General features: G+C 44.9%; 1 protein-coding gene across 5 annotated transcripts in view; it reads right to left on the minus strand.

Annotated features, from left to right (window-relative positions):
• The window catches only part of LOC146812555 (sodium-dependent lysophosphatidylcholine symporter 1-B-like), a 129,560-nt gene that overhangs the window by 55,065 nt on the left and 49,267 nt on the right, over positions 1 to 25,228 (minus strand). For all 5 annotated transcript variants that reach the window (XM_085619584.1, XM_085619580.1, XM_085619582.1 and 2 more), the window contains 3 exons: positions 19,904 to 19,987; positions 18,067 to 18,150; positions 5,491 to 5,603 (listed from right to left, as the gene is read on the minus strand). In XM_085619584.1, coding sequence (XP_085475710.1) covers positions 5,491 to 5,603; positions 18,067 to 18,150; positions 19,904 to 19,987 — 281 coding nt within the window. The remainder of the gene's footprint in view (positions 1 to 5,490; positions 5,604 to 18,066; positions 18,151 to 19,903; positions 19,988 to 25,228) is intronic.

The following is a 25,228-nucleotide window of genomic DNA, read 5'->3' on the forward strand; positions in this document are numbered from 1 at the left end:
CATCTATCACGCTTACCTTCATGGCTTTCCACTATTATACTACAAAAGATATCTGTTCCAAAGTGTCTTGTTAGATGATTCAGAGAAGTAGGGTTCTCTGTAACTGAGTTGCCTAGATGCAATTTAGTTTACACACCATAAAGGGCTAACTCAGATTTTGTTGTTTCAAAAGCAGTAACAGGAGTGCTTCCTATCCCATTTATCTTGGTGAGCAAGTGACCATGTTATCTTTTCAGAGTGCAGGAGTCATGAGAATGTCGATCTACATTCCAGCAAGACAAAACCTAGCATCTTGCCAACTCTTCTCCTGCATGTTCTTCCATCTTTCAGATATATTTTGTTCTTAACCTGAAGATTAGATGAGTAGGCCTTATATCCAGCTTTAATAAGACAGAGGATGATGCAATAGCAGAGATTGGATTTATTAAACTGTTTGGCATTGGTCCAGCATGGCGAGGAAGTGAAATAAAAGACTTTCGTCATCAGTAGTCCTTATGGGACATCATCCTCGACATACCCATTCGGTCTGTTAATACATAGACTAAACAAGCATTTGCAATGCAATAGGTCTCGCATTTGCACGAGTTTATCTCGCATTTGCACGAGTTTAAGCTATTGGCATTGTAAATGACAATGCCTTTTATTTATCTGTTTTGATAATTAACACATAAATAAAAAGCATTTTAATTTACAACGCCAATAGCTAAAACTCTTGCGAATGCGAGACCTATTCCATTTCAAAGAAGCAGCAGCTATTGTCCCAGGCTGCTCGGAAAGTGAAAGCTTGCATGGCGCACTGTATGTTGCAGGAAAGCAAGTCGTGCCTGCAGTAGGAGAAACTCATTAAAGAAAATAGTGCTTACAGACTAAATAAGGCATACAGTTTAACAACAGAAGTAAATGGGCCAGTCCTCATGGAGGTTATAAATGAAAACAAGGCGGTACTAAGGAGGGACCAACAGGCCTATTAACGAATCAGAAGCCAGCATTTACAAAGGACAATGGCACAAGCTAATGAAAAATATGGGCGGAGGGTTGAATACAGAAGGCCTCGCAGAGCAGCGCATGCGCTGCCCAGGCTCAACCTTAAAATGGTGGGCATCAGGACAGAACCAGCTGTAGCAAAGAAGCTGTATAAATAACCATTACTCTCCTTGTTTACTCTAGCGGAATATAGCTGAACAATACATTTAAGGCAGCAGTTTTTACAACTGTAATCAGGGGCACCGGATTTGTATTGGTTCATTCTTTGTCATGAAATATTTTATTTCAGTGTGTCTCAACTCAATACTTATTTCAAAGAGGCACTCAGCTGTTAGAACAGTCCGGAACACTTATTTTGTTAAGGGCTAATGTCTAGAATCTCAAAGTGCCTTTTAGGGGTACTGTTCTGTAGGGCTTCGAGGAGTCATACAGTGTAAGCACAAAATCAAATTAATAGAAAGATGCAGGAGACTGGATATAAAAACAGCTTAGACAGACGGGCGCGTGCACGCACACACACACACCCTTTTATTGTGAGGAGTGTATATACATAGGGTTTCTGCCCTGCTAAATGTTCTATTGTATGTGTGTGTGTATGCACAACATACACACCCTTCTTTCATTATGAGTGTGCATATATAGGGTTTCTAGTTTCTATTCTACTGAAAGTTATGTTGTATACATTTTGCACGGACTATTAAAATCTGTAAGATAAAGGACACTATTAATGAAATGGTGTGTGTTAGAAACGGGATTTCTGGTTGGCAAGGGCTTGCGCCTAAGCCAGACAGAAACCACTACTCCAGTCAGGACAAGGGAGTTACACACTAAAGATAACCCCTGCTCACCCCCTTGGTAGCTTTGCACGAGTAGTCAGGCTTATCCCAGAGGCAATGTGTAAAGCGTTTGCGCAACACACACACAGCAGCAACATACTAGGCACACCACAAAAGGAACTCCACACAAGGTTATATATAAAAATAGCCTTTGTAGTATCATAAACACATTAGAATAGTAATCACACAATCTACACTGTGCCAACTGGCACTAGGCAAGATTTACAGTGGATTATATACACATGACAGGGCCAATTGGGCCACTGTCAGAACGATCACAAGCACAAATAATAAATGTAGAACACAACCAGTAATGACTGGCAAAATACTGTAGTCAGCATTATATCCTGCAACATAAATCAGAGTAAAAGACATTATGCGCCAACCTCACAAGCATAAACCACATTATGCAATAACCTCATAATCATAAATCACATTAGAGGCATTACTCAGGGTGCATAAATCACATTTCCTGGGCACCACATAAATCACATTAGGGCCTGGCGCCCTATCAACCTAACACTGCCCCCCTGGCCTTCTCAGAGGGCTCAAATGCCCTATGTCCATAATGTCATGGCGTGCTGCCAATGCAGCAGAATCCAAAAGTGCGCAATTGCGCTGTCAAACATTGCAGCTGCCACTAATTGCTGTGCAGCAAAACGTGGGCACTGGCACTCACGGTCCCCTCTGGGTGGGTCCCCACTGGGGCTCTCTAAGCAAATGTGCCCTATGTTGCAGTTGCCCGCTATGGCAGCGCAACTGAGGGAATAAAGAATCAGTACTTAGGACACTCGCACTACCGTACCCCTGGGACTCTAAAATAATAGTGCCCAATGTTGCAGCTGCCCGCTACGGCGGTGCAGCTGTGAATAGACAAAGAGGCCCTGCTCTGGGGCTCTCTAAATAAAACTGACCTCATCGTTGCAGCTGCCCTCTATCAGGCGGCGCAGCTGTAAAAACGAAATCAAAGAGAAGACATGGGCACCACTGTGCCCTCTGGACACTGGCACTACCGTGCCCCTGGGAATAATGAGCCCATCGTTGGAGCGGCCCGCTCTCCTGCAGGTCCGCTCAGGAAATCCAGCACGACTACCCTGGTGCCTCGTGAGCACCAACAGCAAAAAGAACGGCCTCAGCCCCCACTTACCGGGGCTTGGTGCCGGCTCCTCTGGTCTCCTCTTCTGGCGGCTGCATGCGGCGTGCATCAGGAGATCCCCCACTCCTCTGGGGTTCTCTCCTCTTCTAAGCTTCTCCTCACTCCACAAGGCGGGCTCCTGGCAGTCTGAGGAGACTGCGAGGCTCCGGACGGCTTCTCCCGTGGGTGGGACTTCCTCTCCCTGCTCGTCAGATGCGCTCTAAGCCCCGCCCACAGTCAGGCAAGGCCGCCTGGCTTCCTGTTTGTAGGATTGGATCACGGCGGTGACTTCTCTCGGCAGGGCAATGCGGGGTGGGCACCCGCTTTGAACAAAAGTAATTGCAGGGTGGGCATCTGCCCAGAACCAAGTAATTGCGGCCAGTCGAGACCACAAGCGGCAGAAATGTGGGATGGGCACCCGCCGTTTCAATACGCATATAGCGGGGTGGGCTCCCGCTCGAGCGTCACCAATGCGGGGTGGGCACCTGCTCTCAGTCGCATAAAATGCGGGGTGGGCACCTGCGATGATCCAAAAGGCAAAAATGCGGGGTGGGCACCCGCTAGTAAGCACAAAATGCAGGGAAATCCCCAAGTCGGGATTCCCTCTAGCAGGGCTGCAGCTCCGTGCTGCGAAGCCCACGCGTTCCTCTCTTCTGGGCAAGTAAAACACGGTGCTTACGAGCTGCTGGAGGCAACAAAAGTCCTTAGGTTCATGGGGCATTGCTGGGCCCATGGAAGCCAGCACACAGGGCCCTTCAGCAGGGAGGCAAGCCCCTGTGGCAGCTCCTCCTGAGCCCCCAGCAGCAGCAAGCCCCCAGCAAGTCCAGAAACAGCACAACATCATGGGGTCACAGCCCCTATATTTATATGTCACATTCCTTTGTCTGCAGTACAGGGCTTGGGGGAACCAGCAAAAACTGGTTCAGGGGGGAATTGGAGTGCTCCGTTTACCAGGCTCCTCTTCCTCTTTGTCAGGTGGGGGCTAGGTGATCTGACATACCACAGGGGGCAGAGCCAGCATTGTACAGGGCAGGCACAATCCTATTCAGGGTCAGGGGACTACTCTCCTCCCACTACTCCAAATGTAGATGTCCTATTCAGCCTAGTGCTGACTCACCCTACCCCTCCTGGAGCCACACACACACCTCCCAGCCCTTGTCACTGAAAAGCCAGACATGCAAGTCACATCAGGCAGGCAGACACATAGCACACAGAAATGCCAACTTCTAAAAGTGGCATTTCTAAAATAGTTATAATAAATCTGCCCACACCATTGCGCAGCATTAATTATTACTATTCCAAATATACTAAACTTGACCACGCTGCTCCTCTCATATCAGGAATTACCACTGAAACACTTTTCAGAGAATCCCCAATGCATTCCTATGGGAGGGCAGCCTCATAGTAGTGAGAAACCAAAATGGCTGTTTGTCACTACCAGGACATGTCACACACTTACGGTACATGTCCTATCTTTTACCTACAATGCACCCTGCCCATAGGGCTAGCTAGGGCCTACCTTAGGGGTGACTGACATGTAGTAAAAAGGAGGGTCACAAACATGGTACACACTTAAGGTGTCACGTCACAGCAGCAGTCACACTGCGCGCACAGGCCCTGCAATGGCAGAGGCCTGAGATAGGTTTGAAAGGCTACTTTGGTGAGTGGCACAATCAGCGCTGCAAGCCCACCAGTAGCATTTAATTTACCAGCCCTGGGTATATGAGATACCACTTTACAAGGGGCTGACAGGTAAATTAAATAGGCCAAACCAGTGTAGACAAATCTTACCATAAGTAACACAGAGAGCACACGCACTTTACACTGGACAGCAGTGGTAAAGTGCCCAAAGTCCTAAAACCACCAACACCAAGTCAGAGAAAAGGCTAGGAGAAAGGCAAAAAGTTTAGGGATGACCCTGCAAGAAGGGCCAAGTCCAACAGTGTGCTTTACCTCCCATTAAAGAAAGTAATAATTGATTACTGGAGGATAACATTATGAATTAAACCGCTGAAGTGTATGTATTTCTTAAGTACCATCAGCTTTGGGACTCGTTTTCTTTCCATAAATGTGTGTCAAACTGTCATCTGTGTGAGATAATAATGACACAGGATGGGCTGTGCACTTAGGCTTGAGACATGTACCAAGTTTTTGCCATTCCTAGCTTCATCATTGAATCAACTATGAACAAACTATGTTCCTGCACCATTGTGCACTTCCAATGGGCATCTTATACAGAGCAACATTTATTTTAAGCTGGAATTGAGAGTGAAAGGTGCTCTTCAGATGCATGGCTAAAGCAGAGTTAGGCACACGTCAGGCTTGCCTCTGAAAGAGAGTTGCCCACATTTGACATGCCAGATCCCCAGAGCCTTTGAGAAGCATCAACTCGCTAGGTTGGGTCCAGTTTTCCTTAGTGCTCTTTTTAGACCAGAGATTGAACCTTTGGCATTTTTATCTTTCACATTATGATACTGTTGGCATGCCCACCTCCCTTACATTCCCTTGTCTATTGAAAAGCTCCAGCAAACTCACCAAGGGAGCAGGTACAGGACAGCCACACTGAATCCTGCGATCACCATCATGAAGGCAAAGACAAGAAAGTTATTGTTGACCAGTGTGATGACGATGAGGGGAGGGATGAAGAACTGCATGACAAAGGAAGGGAAGGCAAGAAAAGTTATTTACTGGTTTTCTGTAGAGCAGACCAGACCTTACGGCGTGTAACTGGTGCACAGCTATCACAAACTTTACAACATGGAGGAACAAAATAGTTACTTACCAGTGTAAGAGTTGGTTCCTTACAACTAACTTGGCCTTTACTGAAGGGCAGAGGAGCACCAAATGCCCTTGACTGCCCCATGTCACCACCACTGCCTAGGTAGACTTGTCGTTGCTCTACTCTCTCTTCAGCACCTGACGGATGATAAACATCGGGCCCCTTTTCGATGCACAATGAGCAGGCCCTGCGCAAAGCTGCATTCTCCGGCATTGGGGGGGAGGGGGGTGGGGGGGGGGGGAAGACCAGGAAAATCTGCACATGCGATGCCATGGCTTCTGTACATTCCAATCTTGTGGGCCTTTTGATGAGTCATGAACATTCTAATTCATCCAATCCTGTGGGCCTTGGGATGAGTCATGAACATGCCAATGCATCCAATCCTGTGGGCCTTGGGATGAGTCATGAACATTTCAATGCATCCAATTCTGTGGGCCTTGGGATGAGTCATGAACATTCCAATGGATCCAATCCTGTGGGCCTTGATATGAGTCATGAACATTCCAAGAGGGCTGAGGAATCAACCCATGGCGGCTCAGCACTAGGGATGATTGGGGTTTCGCTGTATGACCAAGGCAAGGCATGCTGGGTAGGGTCGCATTCAGAGGACACCACAGGCAGTTCGAGGCTAGCCTGCATATCCAACATATCAGCAAGTCAAGCTGTAGGCCACAATATCAATATGTGTATTTAACTTGGGCACGTTGCAGGAAAGGACCCTACACTGCATGGCTTTGTATATTCCCTCACCCCTCAGGCAAAGTTCGAGCACCACAGGGTACTTTGTCGCTAATCCTAGGCAGGCCAGTGGGGTTAGAAAGCATGCCTTTTAGGCTAATATTGAATATCCCTATCAGAGTCCATATTGAGGAAAGAGAGAAGAGCTTGCTTCAAGGCTAACAGGAGACAAGGGCAGAATCATATAAGCCTTGTTTCATAACAGTGTACGAGCAATGTTTACAGTGGGAGGTCAGGTACTCTACTTCAGTGGATCCTTAGCACAGATGTTACGTAACATAACACTTTCAGTCCAGGGATTGGTGCTTGCTCTCAGAGGACTGAGCTTTCCTCTTAGGAACTGGATGAGTGGACCCAACACAGTTTCACACTAGGTACATAATTTCCCTATGATGGTTCTACTGAGATTAAAGACAATTTTGCAAGACATATTGCGAATGTACTGGGTAGACTGCTGTGATGTTGGGCCCCAAATTTATAGCCATAGGTGAAGCTTGCAATCACATCAGTCAGCTGGCAACATCCCATGCCTTACCACAGCTTGGGAGCTTGACACATACTTAAAACTGCCTCTCTGATCCTGCCATAATGTTTATTTTACATAAGGACTGGCTGGCTTGGATCTAGTTCTGGTGACAGACCAGTGTCCCTGTATAATCCTATGTGGTGCAGCAAACACCATCCTCACTTCACCATAGCCATAGGTTAGTACCCACCCCCCTAAACTTTAGCAACTCACTTTAAGTACTGTCTGGACACACCATGATCAAGCATTGCCCTTTAGGTCGGCTTTGGGATTATTTACAGCGACCAAGATTTTAGAGCATTCACATTACTACCATACAAGGCCTAATGTATATGTTCATATACTTTGTGCCTAACACTGTTATTCCCCTGGCAGACAGATTAGTACATTGTTGTTGTTTTTATTTACTGCTAGGAGCCTGTTTTAAGTTACAAAATGGTTGTTGCGTTTGTTTTCTGCATTATGTATAAAGAGGCAGGCTTTGCCTTCTTGCTTCCAGATCCCTTCCAGAATTATGCCCAGTTCCCCATAGGATAGGGGTCTCTGTTTCCAAAACTACCCATCGAATATACCAGTTTGCTCATAACGAATGCAGGAACTGAAAGGCCAATTCACAAATGGTATGTTTGGCTATCAACATAGGTTTACGACTGAAAATATCTCTTTTGACGCCTGCCACAAATTCACAAAAAATGTCCTGACAGCCCCAAGTGGTTTTAATGCTGCATATTTATCCATCACGAGAACAGACATATCTGATATGGTAAATCTCACAAAGGATTCGGAAGTGAACATTACATGGTGTGGTCAGCATTGTAAGTCTAGGAATGCCCACAAACTTGTATGTTTGTGGGAATTCCCAAACTCCAGACTGACCCTTTCCTACCCTAGGAATGATCAGAGATTTACTCCAGCCAAGTGGTGGAGTCGCTCACCGTCCAGGATGCAAGGGGGGTCGAGACTGCCCTCAGATCTTTAGAGGGAGTAAGGGAAGGGGCTTCTCCAATGGGAAAAACATTTTCCCTGTGCAGAAAAAAGTATGCATTTGCACAGCGGGCTCCTTTAATTAAATCATGCAGAATTATACATGTGGGGAATATAAACCCACAAGATTGGCCACATGACATTCCCACTAGTACACCTAAAAACCAGGGCCACTGGGATTGTGCGGCCGCAGCGATTTACGCAAAATTATAGATTTGTCACATAATCCATCATCTGCAGAATTATCTGCAGGTTGTAACAAAAATAAATTTGTTTCTAGTTCAAACGGGTCAAAGGTTACTAAAAATGTAGCAACACATGTTGCCGTGCACTGGAAGGCCTTTGCCAAGGGTTGTCTAGTCACCTTTCTGTTGCTTATTGCTATATTTGGGTATTAAACTGATGCCAATGAGGTGCACCCAATGCCCAGATAGTGTTACAAAAACAAAATAATGAAGTAAAACTATCAGAAAAGGTGCCGCATTACATTGCATACTTTGCCTTTTCTTGCCACATAATTTATGCCACCCTGCCACATAATTTGACCCTCCCCTGCTGCATAATTCCAGCGGCCCTGCTGAAAACCTATACCAGGCGCAGCTCTCTAGGCGAATTAATGGAATATATTTGAACTCTGAAAAGTAATAAACCTGCACTTGTGCATATATATATATATATCTACTTTACTACTTTTTGCGAGTTGGTCCTCAAATGCTCTCTAGCATGTTACGCCCAAAGAGTACAACATCCAGAGGGGTGCTGCTACTAAGTAGGCCACAGTAGAAAGGCAACATCACACTGCATATATTTTCAGCTTGCATGTTTACAGATTCATGTGCTGTGCACCATTAGACATCAGCAAAAGGATCTTCCATAACTAGACTCCATTATAACATCGACCAGGAATATTTCAACATGATTTAATGAGAGGACTACATGCATAGTTCACACCGTTAAAGAAGCTGGTGTCTTCAATAGGCATACACAACTTTATTAAACAGCATATAAGACTCACATTGTAAAAGAAGCTGGTGTCTTCAATAAGCATACAATACTTTTTAAATAAATAGCCTGCTGAAGAGCAAACAAAAGGGACAACAGAGTAAATATTGCACTCAAATTAATACCTTCCACTTAGAAAGGAGTTGTTTATATTACCATTATACAAATGTAAATGACATTACATTAAATATTTGTGCAGGTAGTACATAATGGACACATTATTATAAAATCAGCATGATCACTGCCTGTAAAATGTACATAATCTCCACATTTAGAAGGAGAACAACCACGGGCACCACCTACTGTTAAAAACAGAATCTGGTTAAATTTTAATTAAGACCATCATTGTCTAAAGAAGAGAGCTCATTAAGAAAGGAGACAAATGTATGTTAAGACTCATATCCACCACTCAAATAACTTTCATATTTCACTATACTAATTCAACACTAATCCTTTATGGGTTCCGGAGTAGCATGCTACTCTCCGAAAAAGCGCTTTGACGCCTCGTCAGGGGTAGTAAGCGCTATATAAATGCAATTACAGTACAATGCAATACAATATTGTATAAATAAAGTTTTACTTTGCCATTTTGTGTTACCAATGAGAATTAATACCACACTATTACTTTTACCCTGAAAAGTGGCATCTTGGGTGCACCCGGGCTCAGCCCTGGTTCCTCTGCATCTGCAGTCAGCTGACTGCACAGTTAGGTAGGCCTGAAAGTTTCAGGCATGATGAGGAGGTCAAAGCTCGTACGCCATTGACTGACACCTTCACTATCCACTGGCTCACCTGACAGATGTTTCACAATGTAGGAATGCATGTGGTAGCTTTAGAGTGCAACCCTAGCTCAAATGTAATGGGACCCTGTACATGGATAAAGGTATATCTACAAAATGAAAGTAAATCTTGGTGGGGGTTGTGGGTTCAGGGAGGGAAGGTGGACAATTTACAGCATCTTTAAGGTACTTGCCTTGGCCAGATCTTTTTATTTTTTTAAACAAAGTGACATCTTTTTATGCTTTTGTTATGTGGCTTTTAAAAGGACATTTTGAGGGAAAACTACTAGATTGAAACTTTTGCACTGTTTGGTACGGGGATTTTGCAATCCGTCAAAGGAAGTGTTTGAGATGGTGAGTTCTTAAGCTTTTTCAGGGTCCATTATGTGGTCCCACTAGAGAGTGAGTGGTTAGCGCTCTAGCTCTCTTTATTGGCTTGCTGCTCCCGGCTCATTTATTTAGGCACAGCCGTTGCACCCGCGTGCTGCTGGGGACACGGATGCTGCCCCTCAACCCTCAGGTAGGCTTACATACTCTGTATTACTTGCCACATGTCCCCCTTCAGCTAAAGCCTGTCTCTCATCTCTCAATCTTGCAGCTGAACTAGACAATGTGTACACTGCACTTTTCAAATTCTAGACCCACTCGCTGGACCTTCATTTGAACCTTCGTATATGCAGGGGGAAGAAAACACCAAGTCCCCCCAACTAGATCTTTTTAGCCTAACCGGTCGGTCACTGGTAAAAAACCATCTGAATATCATTGACTTCTTGTCTGAGTACCGCCCTTATGCTTTGCTTCTTGTTTAGTGTCCTCTTTCTCGATCCCCACTGTGACTCCGATCGCTGATTACCTCTTGTTCTGCTTCCTACGTTCACGCACCAATTTCCCGGCTTAAACTTCCTCTGCTGGAATACGCCGTAATTCTGCTACCAGGTTCGGGCCACCAGATCTATGAATTGATACACTGCCCACATCATGGACACGCAGATTGTCAACCCTGACATCAGATTCTGCTCTATTGCAGCGCCCATTCTTTACCGTCCGTATGGAGCCATTGATGAATTTCCTCCACTCCATCAGGCAGGCATCTATCTCAGTCACTATTAGTTATGTCTTGATGATGATTCAATTATCTCAACGGAGATCGGAAAACTGTTGACTTCAGCACCTTGACACTAAATTGCTTATGCCTTATTGTGCATACGTGCAATGGAGCTACTCATATGTTTATGGCATAAACTTTGATTGTTTCCCCGCCATACGTTATTATGGCTCAGTTCCCCCCTCACATTTTTTGTCCCTGAACAATGTCCCACTTTTTATGGTTTCTTTTTATTTTTTTATGTAAATAGATCACAATCCCAGATTGGGACGCCTAGAACATATCATTGCAATTTTTGTGTTTTTGCAGCTTCTACTTTATGTTGTAAGTGACCACTGTTTCTATAAAAATCTTACAGGAACGTGGCTAAACGTTTCCTCGGCACCGAATATTTTTTCTGGCCTGCCCACTGGTTACCAAATTGCACAATAGGAATTGCCTAAACTGAATGGGTGAAGGCATTGCAATTATTTTTAAGAAGGAATTTAAATATGAAATCAAAAAGTGTAATATTCCGGATTGTGAAGTTTTACTGTTTGCACTCACACTCTAAGCGAAGTTCACTCTGTCTGGAGCTTTAATTTATCGGCCACCAGGGACTTTTAGTAGGTGATGTGCTTCCATTGTTGAATCTCTTTCTCTTGCTGTTCTTAAATATGCTAATTTGACCAGTTTGGGAGATTTAAATATTCATTTTGAGGATACATCTTGAAATATCACTACTTCCTTGATTGCGGATTTGAAATATTGAGCATTCAGTTGATCAACAACTCTCCTAACCATAAAGCGGGCCATCTGCTTGACCTGGTATTTACTAATTAATTGAACTTTCAGTCCGATGCTCCCCTACCTATGGTATGGCCTGATCACTATGCAGACCCTTTTTCACTTGTGACAGAATAAACCCCACCGCTTAGTAAGAATTGGTCAGCTTCCTTTAGTAGAAATTAGGCTAAAATAGACACTTCCACATAGATTACAGCTTTAGAAGACAATCTCCATCAATTTTGCAATTCTGTTGAGTTAGACACACCTAGAATTGACCTCTGGCTTAGATGGAGACTGGATGCTGAAATTCATATCTCCACCAAAATTCATAACAGAGTCCTACCCCATGGTACAATGACTCTTTGCATGAAAAGAAAAATCCTGTAAACACCTTGTGAAGTCAAATCTTTGTTCTATACTAATACAACTGCTGCTACAAAAAACGGACTTAAAACTCTTTCGGGTAGTGAAAACCCTAGCAGACCCTACCAATATAGTCCCGTTACTCTTCTTTCTCAGTCCCAAAAAGAGGATTTAGTAGCTTTCTACCTAAAAAAAAAGTGGAAGATATTTAGGGGGACTTTCCAAAGACAAGTGAAGCAAGCTACCTTCCTGCCGCTATTAACGCAATTAGTGGTCTGGAGAAGTTTCAGCCTCTAGGTTTGACTTCTTTCAAGTCTATTTTGTCTTCTATTTGATCAGGATCCTCACTGGACACATGTCCTCTGGCAATTTTGAACAAACCTTCGGACCTTGTCTTGGGGAGGCTCATTCATTTATTGAATTTATCCCTGCTGGAGGGCAATGTCCCCAAAACTGGAAAGACGTTCCCAGTTACTCCCCTGTTGAAAAAACCTAACCTGGACACTCTCAATTGGTCCAACTGTAGACCTATCTACCCGCTACCTACTTTCTCTAAGATGTTAGAGAAACATGTGAACCAATAGCTTGCTGAATTCACAGAATATAATAGTCTTCTTCATCCTTCACATTCTGAGTTCCGTTCAGGTCATAGCACGGAATCGGCCCTTCTCGGTGTCACAGACTTTTTGCGATACCACTTGACAATGGTGGAGCTGCTGCACCGATTCTTTTAGATCTTTGTGCATCATTTGATACAGTGAATCATAGTACACTATTGCAAAGATTAGAAGGCATGGGAATACAGGATACAGACCTTGCCTGGTTAATATATTTTTGCGGGATAGCACCTTTCAGGTTCATACCAATCAGCACCAATCTAAATCCTTTCCGCTCAGCTCAGGCATCCCCCAAGGGTCGACTCGAAGTCCACTCCTTTTCAATTTGTGAGTCAGGCCTTTGGCAGATATAGTTAAAAACTATGGACTCTCACTTTTCTCCTATGCGGACAATACACAGATTGTCATATCATTGTCAACCAAGGACAGCCACAATGTGCATGCACTCAATTCTTGCCTTAATGAAGTGTCAGCATGGATGGGTGCCAACTCCCTAAAACAAAATGGGAACAAATCTGGGGTCTTGTTGGTGGTAAATCCTTCTATCCCTTGGGACCCGCAGCTATAGCCCTCATCTATGGGCAGTCCCCCTAGTCCAGTGCCTGTCATAAAAAACGTAGGAATATGGCTAGACAATAAACTCACTATGAGCCACCAAAATAATATGCTCGATGCCACCTGTTTTAGCATTATAAAATGGCTCTGAAAGATTTTATATTATAAGTGCGCCGGGTATGCCCAGACGTGGGTCCTGGGCTCACTGTGCCACTGGATTCAAGCTATCCTGGCTGATGAGTGGTGAAACCCCGAAACCGGTTCAAGGATGCTTGTTTCCATTCCAGGGAGGACCTGGCCAGGCAGTTCGGGCTGGACTGTTCCCATGAGAAACAGGGTCAACACTGATTTGCATATGGCCAGGTCTAAACTGGGGTGGCATGGTGAGCAAAAGAATGATAGATTTAACCCAGATCTCTTGACTGGGGTGAATGTTTTGATTTGTTCTGTATTCCGTCCATCAATTGTGTGTCTTTTACTATATATTTAATTTGGCTGGGAAGGCAAAACACGCTCCCAAAAATAAACAGAAGTCATCCTTGTCTAAACCATCTCTTTTTTTGAATAAACTATTTAACTCTGTGCAGGCTTTGGGCCTAAATCTGAGGGGTAGGTTTGAATCACTATCCCAAATTTAACACTGAATTCTGCCGTAAAACATATTCTAATGATGCGAGGAACAACAGGTACAATACTGTACCAATTAAACCAAGTGCAGCAGAACCTTGCATGGTTTTGTTTCAGGTCAGGAAAATGCTGAAGAAAAAAAAATAATAATAATAATAATAATTATCGAACCCAATATACAAAAGGATATATCTAATAATTTTAATCCCCAGCAATTGCAAAGTATTATCAATGAAACACCAAAAGATGCTGTGGATGAGGAGAAACATGAATTAGAGGAAGCATGATTTGTGGATGGACCTCACAGAGAGGTAGGGGGGACACGAGGCCGGTTCTAATAACTTTTTAGAAGGATCGTATCTACATGATGGATGGAATATCTTAAACATGTCTGTACTGATCACAATTCTTCCTTCCAGTAGGTCTTCATAGACTGGCACAACGGAGACTGTGGAGTGACTCTCTAGTATTCACGTAAAGAAGATACTAAAACAGCCTTATTGAGTGTGGTCTATCTCATGTTAGACTAACATATATGTCAATAATCCAAGGACTGCCACACGGACCGAGATGAATGACGCAGATCAGTCCTGAGTTGAACGAAGGTTCTTTGCTGGAGATGTAGAGGCATATCAGCAACAGACGGCGATAAATATCGCAAAGCGTGTTTAGCGCTTTTATATTTATCGCCGCCTATCGCTGGAATTTATCGCCTGGATAACACGTTATCAACAACGCGTTTCTCCAGAGCAATAAATAATCCATCAAAAGCAGAGTTATGTGGGAATATCGCTGGAAATCCAGCGATTTTCGTGCGGCGTTAGGGAGAATCTTGATTATAGGGAGATGTGGATTCAGCCACAATGTCAAAGATAGGGAAGTCATAAAAAAAGTAGTCGTACAAAACAGGCGATAACAGCGGTTAGCGCTGTTTTTAATATTGCTATGGGTGCCCTGGGCCGTATTGTAAACACGGACAGGACAGTTAGCGACCATTTCCCATTCGTTTTTGCAGGGAACGCCTACTTTGCATCTCATTAGAGATGCAAAGCGAGGCGTGAACAAAACGGGAGCTGAATCAAGGAAACACGCGCTAGCGTGTCCTTGTAAATAATGCAATATAATTATCGCCGCTTTTCGCCCAAGAACGGGCGCTAAAGCGACGATAATTATATCACCAGCCATTGTTGATATGCCCCTAGTATTGAAAAGTTTGAGGATCTGTCACAGCATGTGTGATTTTGCCCCACACCAGTTGCGCTGAGATCTAGCAGCTAATCAAGGCTATGATGCCAGTTCAGCCCCAGTGCCATGGTTGGTGCTTGGCCCCATCTAGGCTGACAGGGTAGATGAGTCCAGCAGTAGATTGGGTCTTTACTGATAGTCAGGCTCGCGCCCAGCAGCTCTGTGAATGGAGAAGCAATTCTTTATGTTCTCCCTTACCCTGAAGAGAAGGACCCAGCTGGTGCTCCATTAATCTGCTTTAGCTTGCCTCTGCCACCCTCACACTGCGGCTCTCACAAGACAGTCCACTGCTTAGCCTGCTGCACTTGCGCCCTCCTCCATGGACTGCCCTCATAAAGCGCCTTTCCTCTAACTAGTGCCTAGCTCTGCCTCAATCTTTTCGATGCCCGCCTCTCCCAAAGTCTGTCACCACACAGCATCTCCTTGTTTACAACAGTAGCCCTACTGTGGCCAGCCACAGTCCCATGGTCTGCTTTCTAACAGGTCATTGCCTCTATCTACCTTTACAGCTGCTCGACCACTGGTGTATGAACACACACACACAGCCTCTCAATCAACAACGCCACCACTTTTTCACCCTAGCCCCCTGATCTCCCACAACACCCTCCTGCTGCTTTGCCTCAATTGCGGATGTCTGCCCTGACTAGTTGACGGAGTTCTGCCTATACAGCCTCAGTTCTGCCCTCACAGTCCAAACTCCTGCTCTGCATCCAGGGTGTTTGAACTTTGACAGCCCCACTCCACTCTCGGCCGAGTCCCCATGCTTTCCCTCACAACCCAACCTGGATGTTACTACACTCCATTAGGAGTTGAATTAATCTCTGCTGCTAAAAGAGAAATCATATAATGGGATTGCACAGTATGGAGTGGCCTTGAAAAAACTTACAATGAAGAAAGCTTCTTGGAGAAACTCTGGACAATTTTTGCACAGTGGAATGTGGATGTCTACAATGAAGTTTGTTACTTGCATGTGACAGCAGTTCTCCGTCATTGGCATTTTTCCTAAATTCGGAAACTTGAATCATTCCCCGTTGTTAAAACTCTACTCCCAACTCGACAACAGTGAATGGCTCAAAGAATTTGAATCTATGAAAGATCTTATGCTGATGAACAGTATTGGGGAGGAGAACACCAACTTCATTTTATGAAGAGGAACCATTTTGTAAAGTAAAACAGAGTCACAGTGTAGATATACTATATCATAAAAAAATAACAAATAAATAAAGGAAAATATTTGCATAAAAATAAATGACGGGCTAGATTGGTGTGTTATGATTATTAGAGAACTATTAGAGGTCTCCGTTATGTTAAATAGAGGTAATATAATTTGCATGCAAAAGCTCAAGATTTGCGTAATATGAAGTCTAAGAATAGGTGCTTAGGGAACCAAAATAAACAGAGGACAACAGTAAGTAAAGTCGTTTTTTTCTCAAAAAATATAACAGACCTGGGAATATCATCAGACATTTCTATGCAATGGGTACTGACTACAAGGATGAATGTAGTGATCACAGTAACTCAGATGGTCAAAAATTATTGTTTCACTAAAAGGCAAACCGGAGAATGGCCAATAACCAGTGACCTACCATACGCCATATACTGAATTTGCACAGGTTAGGGCCATACAAGTGTGTGCCTGGGGGTTCTGTGGTCCACAGTTTTCAGGAGTGGGGGTACCCTCAATTATCTTGCATTCCATGGCACAATGAGCACCAGAACATGTCTGGACAAACCGGTCACATTAAGGTCATAAAGGAATCAAGCTACACCTCAATGACTACGTCTAAGTAGGCCGGAACTGGTCTGGGCATGTTGTGTTACCATCCAAAGGGGACCTGGCATGGGTTGTTACTAATAGAGCAGGAGCAAGGCTGACTTGCATATGCCTGGTCTTTATCTAGAGTTGCATAGCTGGCAAAAAACACTGTACTAGAATGCGGCCCGAGTTATTTCCAGTGGCTGGGATTAATTCAAGAACACCACAATCACTTTTATGTTTTCCTCTAACAATAAAACACACATCATAGAACCCTTGTTCATTGCAGGGCACTTGACATGGAATACCTCTGTCCCTCAATGGAATTTACCATTGAACCCCTCCGTCATTGCTTGTCACTTAACTTGGAATCTCTCTGTCACTGTGGTGTATTTACAACTTAACTTGTCAATAAAGGAAAGTGGCTTATAATCCTTTCTTTCAATGCAGCACATTTACCTGGAATCCCTCAGTCTGTGACCACATTAAGTAGTTCTGGCATAGACGCGAGACAGTCACAGGAGACAAATGCATCTGAATTGACGCAGAGGTGAAGGCTTTTATCGGATTCTTCATAACAACACAAGTTTATGCTTTTGCTCCATATAAATCGAACTGGCAAAAAGGTGGAAAATAAGACAATTTAGAGGAGAGGAGTTGGCCTAACGGTTAGGGTGATCAACCTCGAATCTGGGGAATTGGGTTAGAGTCTCGGCAACAACGCTGAACATCCTGTGACTCTGGGCAAATCACTTAATCTCCCAGTGCCTAACAAAAATGCATGTGTCCCTCATGTAATGCAACTGGTACTATGTAAAGCGCTCCGATACCCGATTTGGGTCAAGTTCGCGCTATTTAAAACTCTGTAAAAAGAAAAAAATTTAATCAAAGTGCTGTGTGATATCCTGGCATGGTGTCAAATAAGAGTAAAGAAAAATTGAATGAGGAGCCACAGCTGGATAGACCAGCAATTCCAACATTCTCTCTGCCTCTGGAGTTTGTTTTTACACAACACTTCCCTGGCATTTAATTAGAGTATCATCAAGTCAGATCAAGTGAATGATAGTAGTTACAAGGCAAATCAGGAAGGAAGTGATTCTTAAAAAGAGGTAGTCAGAAATGATATAGTAAGAATATCCAGACATTCCCATACATGTCAGATCCTGGAGTAATCTGAAAGCATTCCCACCATTGGGCCCAGATGTCTATGGAGTTTAGAGGTGGCTGTATTCACAGTGAGAAAGAAAAGGAGAAGAAAGACACTCACGGACAGGCCCACGATCACAGCAGGTTTTTTTCCAAACTTCACCAGGAACCACTGCCAAAATGGAATGGAGAGTGAGGCAGACGCCTGTAGGGATAAAATAGAGGAGAAGATCAGATACTAGAAGATCACCAGCTCACCTTATGCAAGAACATCTCATTGCTGTGCTGTCACAGGCCATGGAAAGGTCATGGAGGTGCAGTGGCTATAAGACAGCTGTCACAGGAGGACAGAAGTAAGAAAGAGTGAAGGACACTCAACAGTGATGCCCCATGTAATGCTGCTGAATGGCCACCTGAGCACACAGGGTTGAATCTGTGCAATGAGGCATGTAAAAAAGACAAGACTGAGACGAGAGTCCCTGGAAAGGCAGAGGCAGTGGGTGGGCAGGGTTCACAAGAGCAAAGACCATAAATAAGGCTCGGACTGCTGAAGAGCAGGTGTCAGCGGAGGGGAGGGAACGCCGCAGGACCGGGATGATGGAAAGAAAGGTCAGATAGTATGGGATGACAGAGACCATAGGAGTGCAGTGGCAAGGCTCACTCTAGGGATACCTCTAGGATTTACTTCTTATACAACATGTAGGACAATGTCTCACTTTAGGAGTGTCTCCTCTGCCCTTCATTATAGAGGGTTCACACGAGCCTCTGTGCTCTCACTATGACTGTCACATATTTTGAACCATTTGAATTGTTTTCAAGCATGCAGCCTTAGAACTGAAGAGAAGAATAGCCAGTGAGCCACCCGCAGAATACGTTTGGCCCAGAACTTGTTTCCACCTTCCTTTGCTTGTGGTAAGGATTGGAAAGGTGGTTGGTCACTGTCATGTGGGACCTGCTGTTCCTTTCCTGAGCTAGAACGTCTCAAGTTTAGTTGTAGAATGAGGCCCGATTTAACCCAGTAAGAACGCTTTGTCACAATCCACCATCAGTTTTACCAAACATCCTCTGTTCCAAATGAGGAGATACACAACTGGTTGGCGACATTAAAGAGAGTTTGCAATACCTTCCTCTTCTCTCCATTTTGTTTGCATAACTGTAGCAGAAACTGGTAGCAATGGAACACAGCAATGTACAAGATAGGTTTTCTCTACAATAAATACTATGGCAGGGGTTGAGATATGGTAGTGAGTAGGAGTACAAGGTATGGAGGGAGGGAAGAAATCGAGAGTGTAGAGGTAAGTCCTCAGCACTTTCCATATGTGTGGAAGAGAAACAGCTGTGGATTTGGGCTGAGATGGATTCTAAAATCTGGGAGAGTAGCAAACTAAATCTTGGCATCTTGTTCTCTCTTTCCGGCATTTTTTGGCTTACAGTTTGGCAATGCAGCTACTGGTTATCTTGCATGTTACATTTACAGTCTTAATCTTGTTTACTAGATATGGTGGGAAGTCAGAGTGGACTGCCTTGTAGATGACAGAGCACATATTGAAAGTGATATGGGTGGGCAGAGGAAACCACTGTAGTTCCCTGAAGGCCAGGGTGATTCTATCAAACCTTTGTGAACCTCCAATGTGAGAAAGACTCCCTTCCCCCCCAAAATATCGGCATCTTTTGTAGATATTGTCGGAATCCTTCTATACTATTCCCTTCTTACAATACCCTATGGTGGAATTTCGAACATCTCTGAAACTTGATGTATGTAGGCCAGTGACAGACTTTCTCAAAATATGCTGCGACAGAACTGGTTCCAGAGCAATTGATGGTGGGAGACAATGGGTTGCAGTGACAAGAAAGATGGGATAGAGTTTGTACATGTAAAGCATGTTGGGCTAGGGCTGGTCACGCTATGCTTGGTGCCCCCAAAAGAATGGTGCCCCTTGGGTCTTTTGAACACTTACCAGCATGATGAGCACAAGGTGCTGGAAACTCCCAGCCAGACCAGCAGCATGAGTGCAAAAGAAAGCAAAGATTCCTTGTGCAAGCTGGAAAAGAAAAGAAGAGACCTCAGGTCAGTGTGCAGAGCTTGGTACAAAAGGACAAGTTCCAGGAAAATGGGAAAGAAAGAACAAAATCTGTTAACAGAATAAAAGAAAATAAGTGAGAGAGAACAGGTTAGGATGAGGAAGAAGAAAATGAATAGGGAGAGGATACAGAGAGGGGGGTGGAAAGAGGAGAGTAAAGGAAGGAAGACCGCAGAAGGGGAGAGAGAGGGAAGAAAGAGTGAATGGAAGCATGATAGAAAGAAAGGGAGAGAGAAGGATGGAAGAAGAGCCATGAAAAGGGGACAGTGGGGTAGAAGGACCAGGACAGCAAGAGAAGAACAGAGAAAAGTGAAGAGAGAGACAGACAAAGACAGAGAGAGGAGGGGCAAGGAAACAAACAGAGAAGTCAAGGGTGAGAGGGTGGGTGTAAACCAGGAAATAAATAGGGTTCTGGCCAATGCTCACATACATACAACAAAACAAGCTGAAAGAGGAGTAGGATAGGAAGGAATGTATGAAGGTTACATTTCAAAACCACTCAATATCTGTGTTGTCTCTAAAGCCTTGAATAAGACCTTAGTACATTTGTACTTGACTTTTAAAGCAAGCTGTGCATAAATGTAAAGCGTCTGTCTGGACATCATTTTAACTAGATGGGATGAGAAGATGCCCAAAAGATTCAATCAGGAACATGTCTGGTAGCCAGACTTGGATAAACTACACTAGGCTTGTACACAAAATAGTACACAACAGAATCTATATAGTGACTAGGCCTAAAACAGTGTTATGGGTGTGGGTGGTTACCGTAATACTTTAGTTTCTGGGATGTCATACGTCAGAGTCACCAACAACTGATAGACGATCTTGCCACATAGTTGAGACGATCTGCAACAGGTGGCAAAAAGTATGGGCTACTCTTCGCAGAGCTTAAGAAACAGTGGATCAGGACATGAGATTTCAATTTGCACATCTCTTACAGGAGGGGGCAGACCCAACTAAAATAACATGGGAGGTCACTCACCTAGATTATGAGAAGTACCCAAGAAGAATCCTAAATCCAGTCACTGATTCTCTAGGCACAGAAGCGCGACATGAATTCCTGCAGTATTGCTACAAGGACTAACTATTCAATCAATGTAAATGTGTCTGACAACTGTGATGGAGTCGTTTGACTCTCTTGCCCTTAAGCCATTCCTACTATTGGTATGCCAACTGGGACAAGTAACCCTTTCCACACTTTACTCTCTAGGTAGTGAAGGCGAGCCATCAATGGCTTCTCAGGGAAGTAGTGTGGGAGGCAGGATCTGAGACCTCAACAATCAACTAAAAGACAAAACAACATACTGACCAGCCCAGTAATTGTCTTAGAAAATGCAAAACACTTTAACAGAACAGCAAAACGTACTACTACACACAGTAATGAGGTTCAGCTACAGGGTTCTACTAGGCTCAAAGCAAATCCTACAGTTCCCACACCCACCACCACAGTGTTCTAGTTCAGTGGTTACAGTTCCCACCCACCTCAGCATCCCAGCACAGCGACTGCAGCTCTCAAAATACTACAGTGACCTACCAGTAAAGGACGAGCATCCACACAGGTCTAGTTCATTACTGGGCTTATATGTGAGTAATTGCTAAACGGGCAGTTTAGTCCGTATCTTGCAACAAAGTTCTTATTGCCACTCATTCCTTCTTTCAAAGGGGAGTGGTAGCACAGGACAGTCTTTCTACAAAGCCTCATGTTCACTTGTTTACCTGTCTCTGAAAAAACAACACAGGGCTGCGGTTGTTGCGATGCATTCCTTGCAGTAACACCGGTGGCTTCTGACATGGGGTGTAGGATCGGTAGCTGTCCCTCTTTGATCTCAGCACTGAAGAAAGCAGCACAGTAGGCCCTTGTCAGAGGTCACCTGTCTTCAGCAATTGCTACCTAAAGTTGATGGGGGGTCCTCCACTACGGCAGTCATGACATCTTTGTTCACAATATAGCAGCAGTGGTAAAACAAGTCCCTCAGGTCGCTGGGGTGATGCCGGATAACAGAGACGCAGGGAGACAGGATCACTCCTCTCAGTTCTGGCCACTGCTAGTTGCAATCCTGATCTACAATCAGCCGTTTTACGTGCTCTTCAGCTGGGAACATGGTTGGACGTCTCCTCCATCAGGGCCACACACTACCTTCCCCTCTATGTGCATTCAGGTAGGCTTCTAGATACTAGGCAGACCAATAGGTTCTCCAGAAAGTTTTGCAGACCTCAGGTGATGTTCCCTCACCTATGGCCATTTTGCAGACACCAGCCCTAAACACTGCAGCTGGTTCAAAACTCTGAGGAGCACTTGCACTTACTTCCTTGGCCAAGAAGAACTTGGAACTGGAACAAAGTGAGTTGGTTTGGGTCTCACATTTATACTCACTTTCCCCACAGTGGATATCGATCCACTGTCTAAAGTCTAGGAACCTGGTTGAGGTCCTTTTTAAATGCCATATTTTTGGCTGCAGCGCAGACACAGACATTGTGCAAGGTATGGTTCTCCCAGTATGTAGTGAGGATTCTGGCTGCAAGTGGAAGTATCAAAAAACATGAGCACAATAAAGTGTAAATATTTGACTGTTATCACCCTTACTGAAGTAACAATCAGGGATGGTCAAACGGATATGCCCTGCCTGGAAGCTTACTCTCTCTTAACAGATCTGCCAACTCACCCCTCTCCCCTACCATCTACCAAATGGCAGTGTTTGTGAAGGAATAACCATCAATCTCCTTCTAAGAGGTACTTATAAAATCCCTTAGGATAACCATCCTATCTCTCGACAGTGTCTAGGTCTCCTCCCTTTAGCATCAGTAATGCAGGCAATACACTTTCCCAGTCAGGGAAGCTGTAGCCCATCTTTTATTGTGGCAGGGGTTAGCCAAAAGAAATTCCATGGCCCCAGCAATCAAACTCCTACCACTAAATGGAGATTTGATACCAACTACACATTACATATATGCCCTTGTCACGCACCCAGGAGGTCTGCAAATGGTCTGTGTGAAGTGGAACTTCCCAAGAATGGGACTACTAGGCAACACTCCTCCTGAAACAGAAAAAAGGTCTGCTCTATATTATCAACACACAAAAATATCTGTATTCTGCCACCAATGCTGCATGTCAACAACCCAGGACCTAGACAGCGGTTCCATGCCACTAAACAATGCATGCTTGGTGTGCCCCTCCAGGTCACCAAACAGATTCTGGACTTTGGAATCACTATGGACAGGCTTATGCCTTCATCACACACACAACACTTTAGCATGTCAACTGGGCCAACAAAAGTCATGATGCCAGTTTCACCTGCAGTCGGGTGTAGGAAAGTCCCTCTTTTGACATGGCTAGACCCCACTTTTTGCCTGGTGCATGATGTGATTTCGAATTGAAAGTGCACTGGGGCCCTGCTAACCAGGTTCCCAGTGCCAGATCTCTTTCCTATAACTGAACGATTGGCACAACTTCAGCCACCCCTTTAAGTCCTTAGTAAATGTTACCATCTGGTACCTAGGGCAGTGGGATTGAGGAGGGTCCAATAGGGCTGCAGCACACTTTGTGCCACCCCAGAGACCCCTCACCAAGACTACACAAACTGCCATTGCAGGCTGTGTGTCTTGGTGCAGAGAAAACCGAAGAATCGATAAGGCACACAGCCTTGTGGGCCATGCCCCCATACACTGCATGGGGTGTAGGCAAGTCACCCCTACTACTGGCCTTACTGCCCTAAGAAAGGATGCACTTTATTCCAATTGTGGAGATATCTGCATGAGAGTATAAGACCCTATAATATCTTAGTCCATTCTTAGATATTGTAAGTGCACAGGGCGGCTATAGAGAGTACACGGGCAGGAAACTTGTCATCACGAGTTTCCTAGCTCCATGATGGCTTCACTGTACCCTAAGATGTTTGGTACCACACATCTCGTCTTAGTAAATCCTCACTGATGCCAGTGTTGGATTAATTGATAAATGCACACAGGAGACACCTTAAGAGGGCCCCCTGGAAACCTATCAAGCACTGGTGTGGTCTCTGACCAGTCTAAGCCAGCCTGCCACCAACACACGTTTCTGACCTCATGGGGTGAGAGACCGCGCTTTGAGGCCAGGAACAAAGCCTGCTTGGGCGGAGGTGCTTCACACCTCCCCCGGCCTGGATGGCCTTCCAAGGCGGGAAGCTTCAAAGGCGATGCTGCCTTTGAAATGCGACTCAGGCATCACCAGATACTGGAGGATGCCAGCCTCCCTGTCCTGCTCCACATATGGAGGGAGGACAGGTGGGAAAATTAGTTAAGTAAGGAGGTGGGTCACCATTTAGCCATCACCACCCCTAAGGTGGGCAGGTGATGTGGGGCCCACTTTTCATTTTCCTCCATCTTGGTTTGAGAGGGAATTAGCCAATTAGGGTTAGGGTAGTACCCCCTTTCTATAGGATGTGGTCACTTAGAGGGTGCAGACACCCTAAAGGTAGGTAGCCCAATGGCTACTGCCTGTCAACCACTTTATCGCCCCGAAATCTAGTACTTAGGCGCCATCCCTGCACCCCGAACTTTAGATTCAACAGACAAAGATGATATGGACAGAGAAGATGTGCTGACCTGAGAACAGAAGACCTGTTGCAGAAGTTTGGCACGAAACCCTGCCTGCTGCTTCTAGGACTCGACAATCATTGTGTGCTGTCTCGGTGTACTGCTGTGAGGACTCCAAGAATCCCAGAGCCCTCCAGCCCTCCGCTATTCTCTAGAGAACTATCTTGGGGTAGAGGAACTACTCCCCTGCAAATCGCAGGCACCGGACCTGCAGAGTCCGGTTTATTGACTTGCTGCTCCGCCGCGACTCCAATGCAGCATCCAAACAAAAAGAGGTACATCAGCTCTGAAGGGTCAGATCTGTCACACCACCAAGTTTGGAGACACAAGGAACTACCGGAGACTTACCGGACCTGTAACCTACACCAGCACAAAGAGTCCATTCCGGACTCCAACTGCCCAGGAAGTAAGCACCTGTTGAGGGAGGTCAAGACCCCTGAGACAGACTTCATGAGTGGCCCAGCTGTCCCTGAATTGTCCCTGCAACCTGCCTGCCCCTGACTGCTTAGACATCTTGACACACACTGCACAGCTGACCTATCTGCTCTGCACTTAGCCCGCCCCGCCTGGGTATTGACAAACCAGCTGTGCTCCCGTAGTACTGAGCCCCTTGCAACCTGTTCCCTCGAG

The sequence above is a fragment of the Triturus cristatus genome, chromosome 7 (genome assembly GCF_964204655.1).
Source record: "Triturus cristatus chromosome 7, aTriCri1.1, whole genome shotgun sequence".
Classification (NCBI taxonomy): Eukaryota; Metazoa; Chordata; class Amphibia; order Caudata; family Salamandridae; genus Triturus; species Triturus cristatus.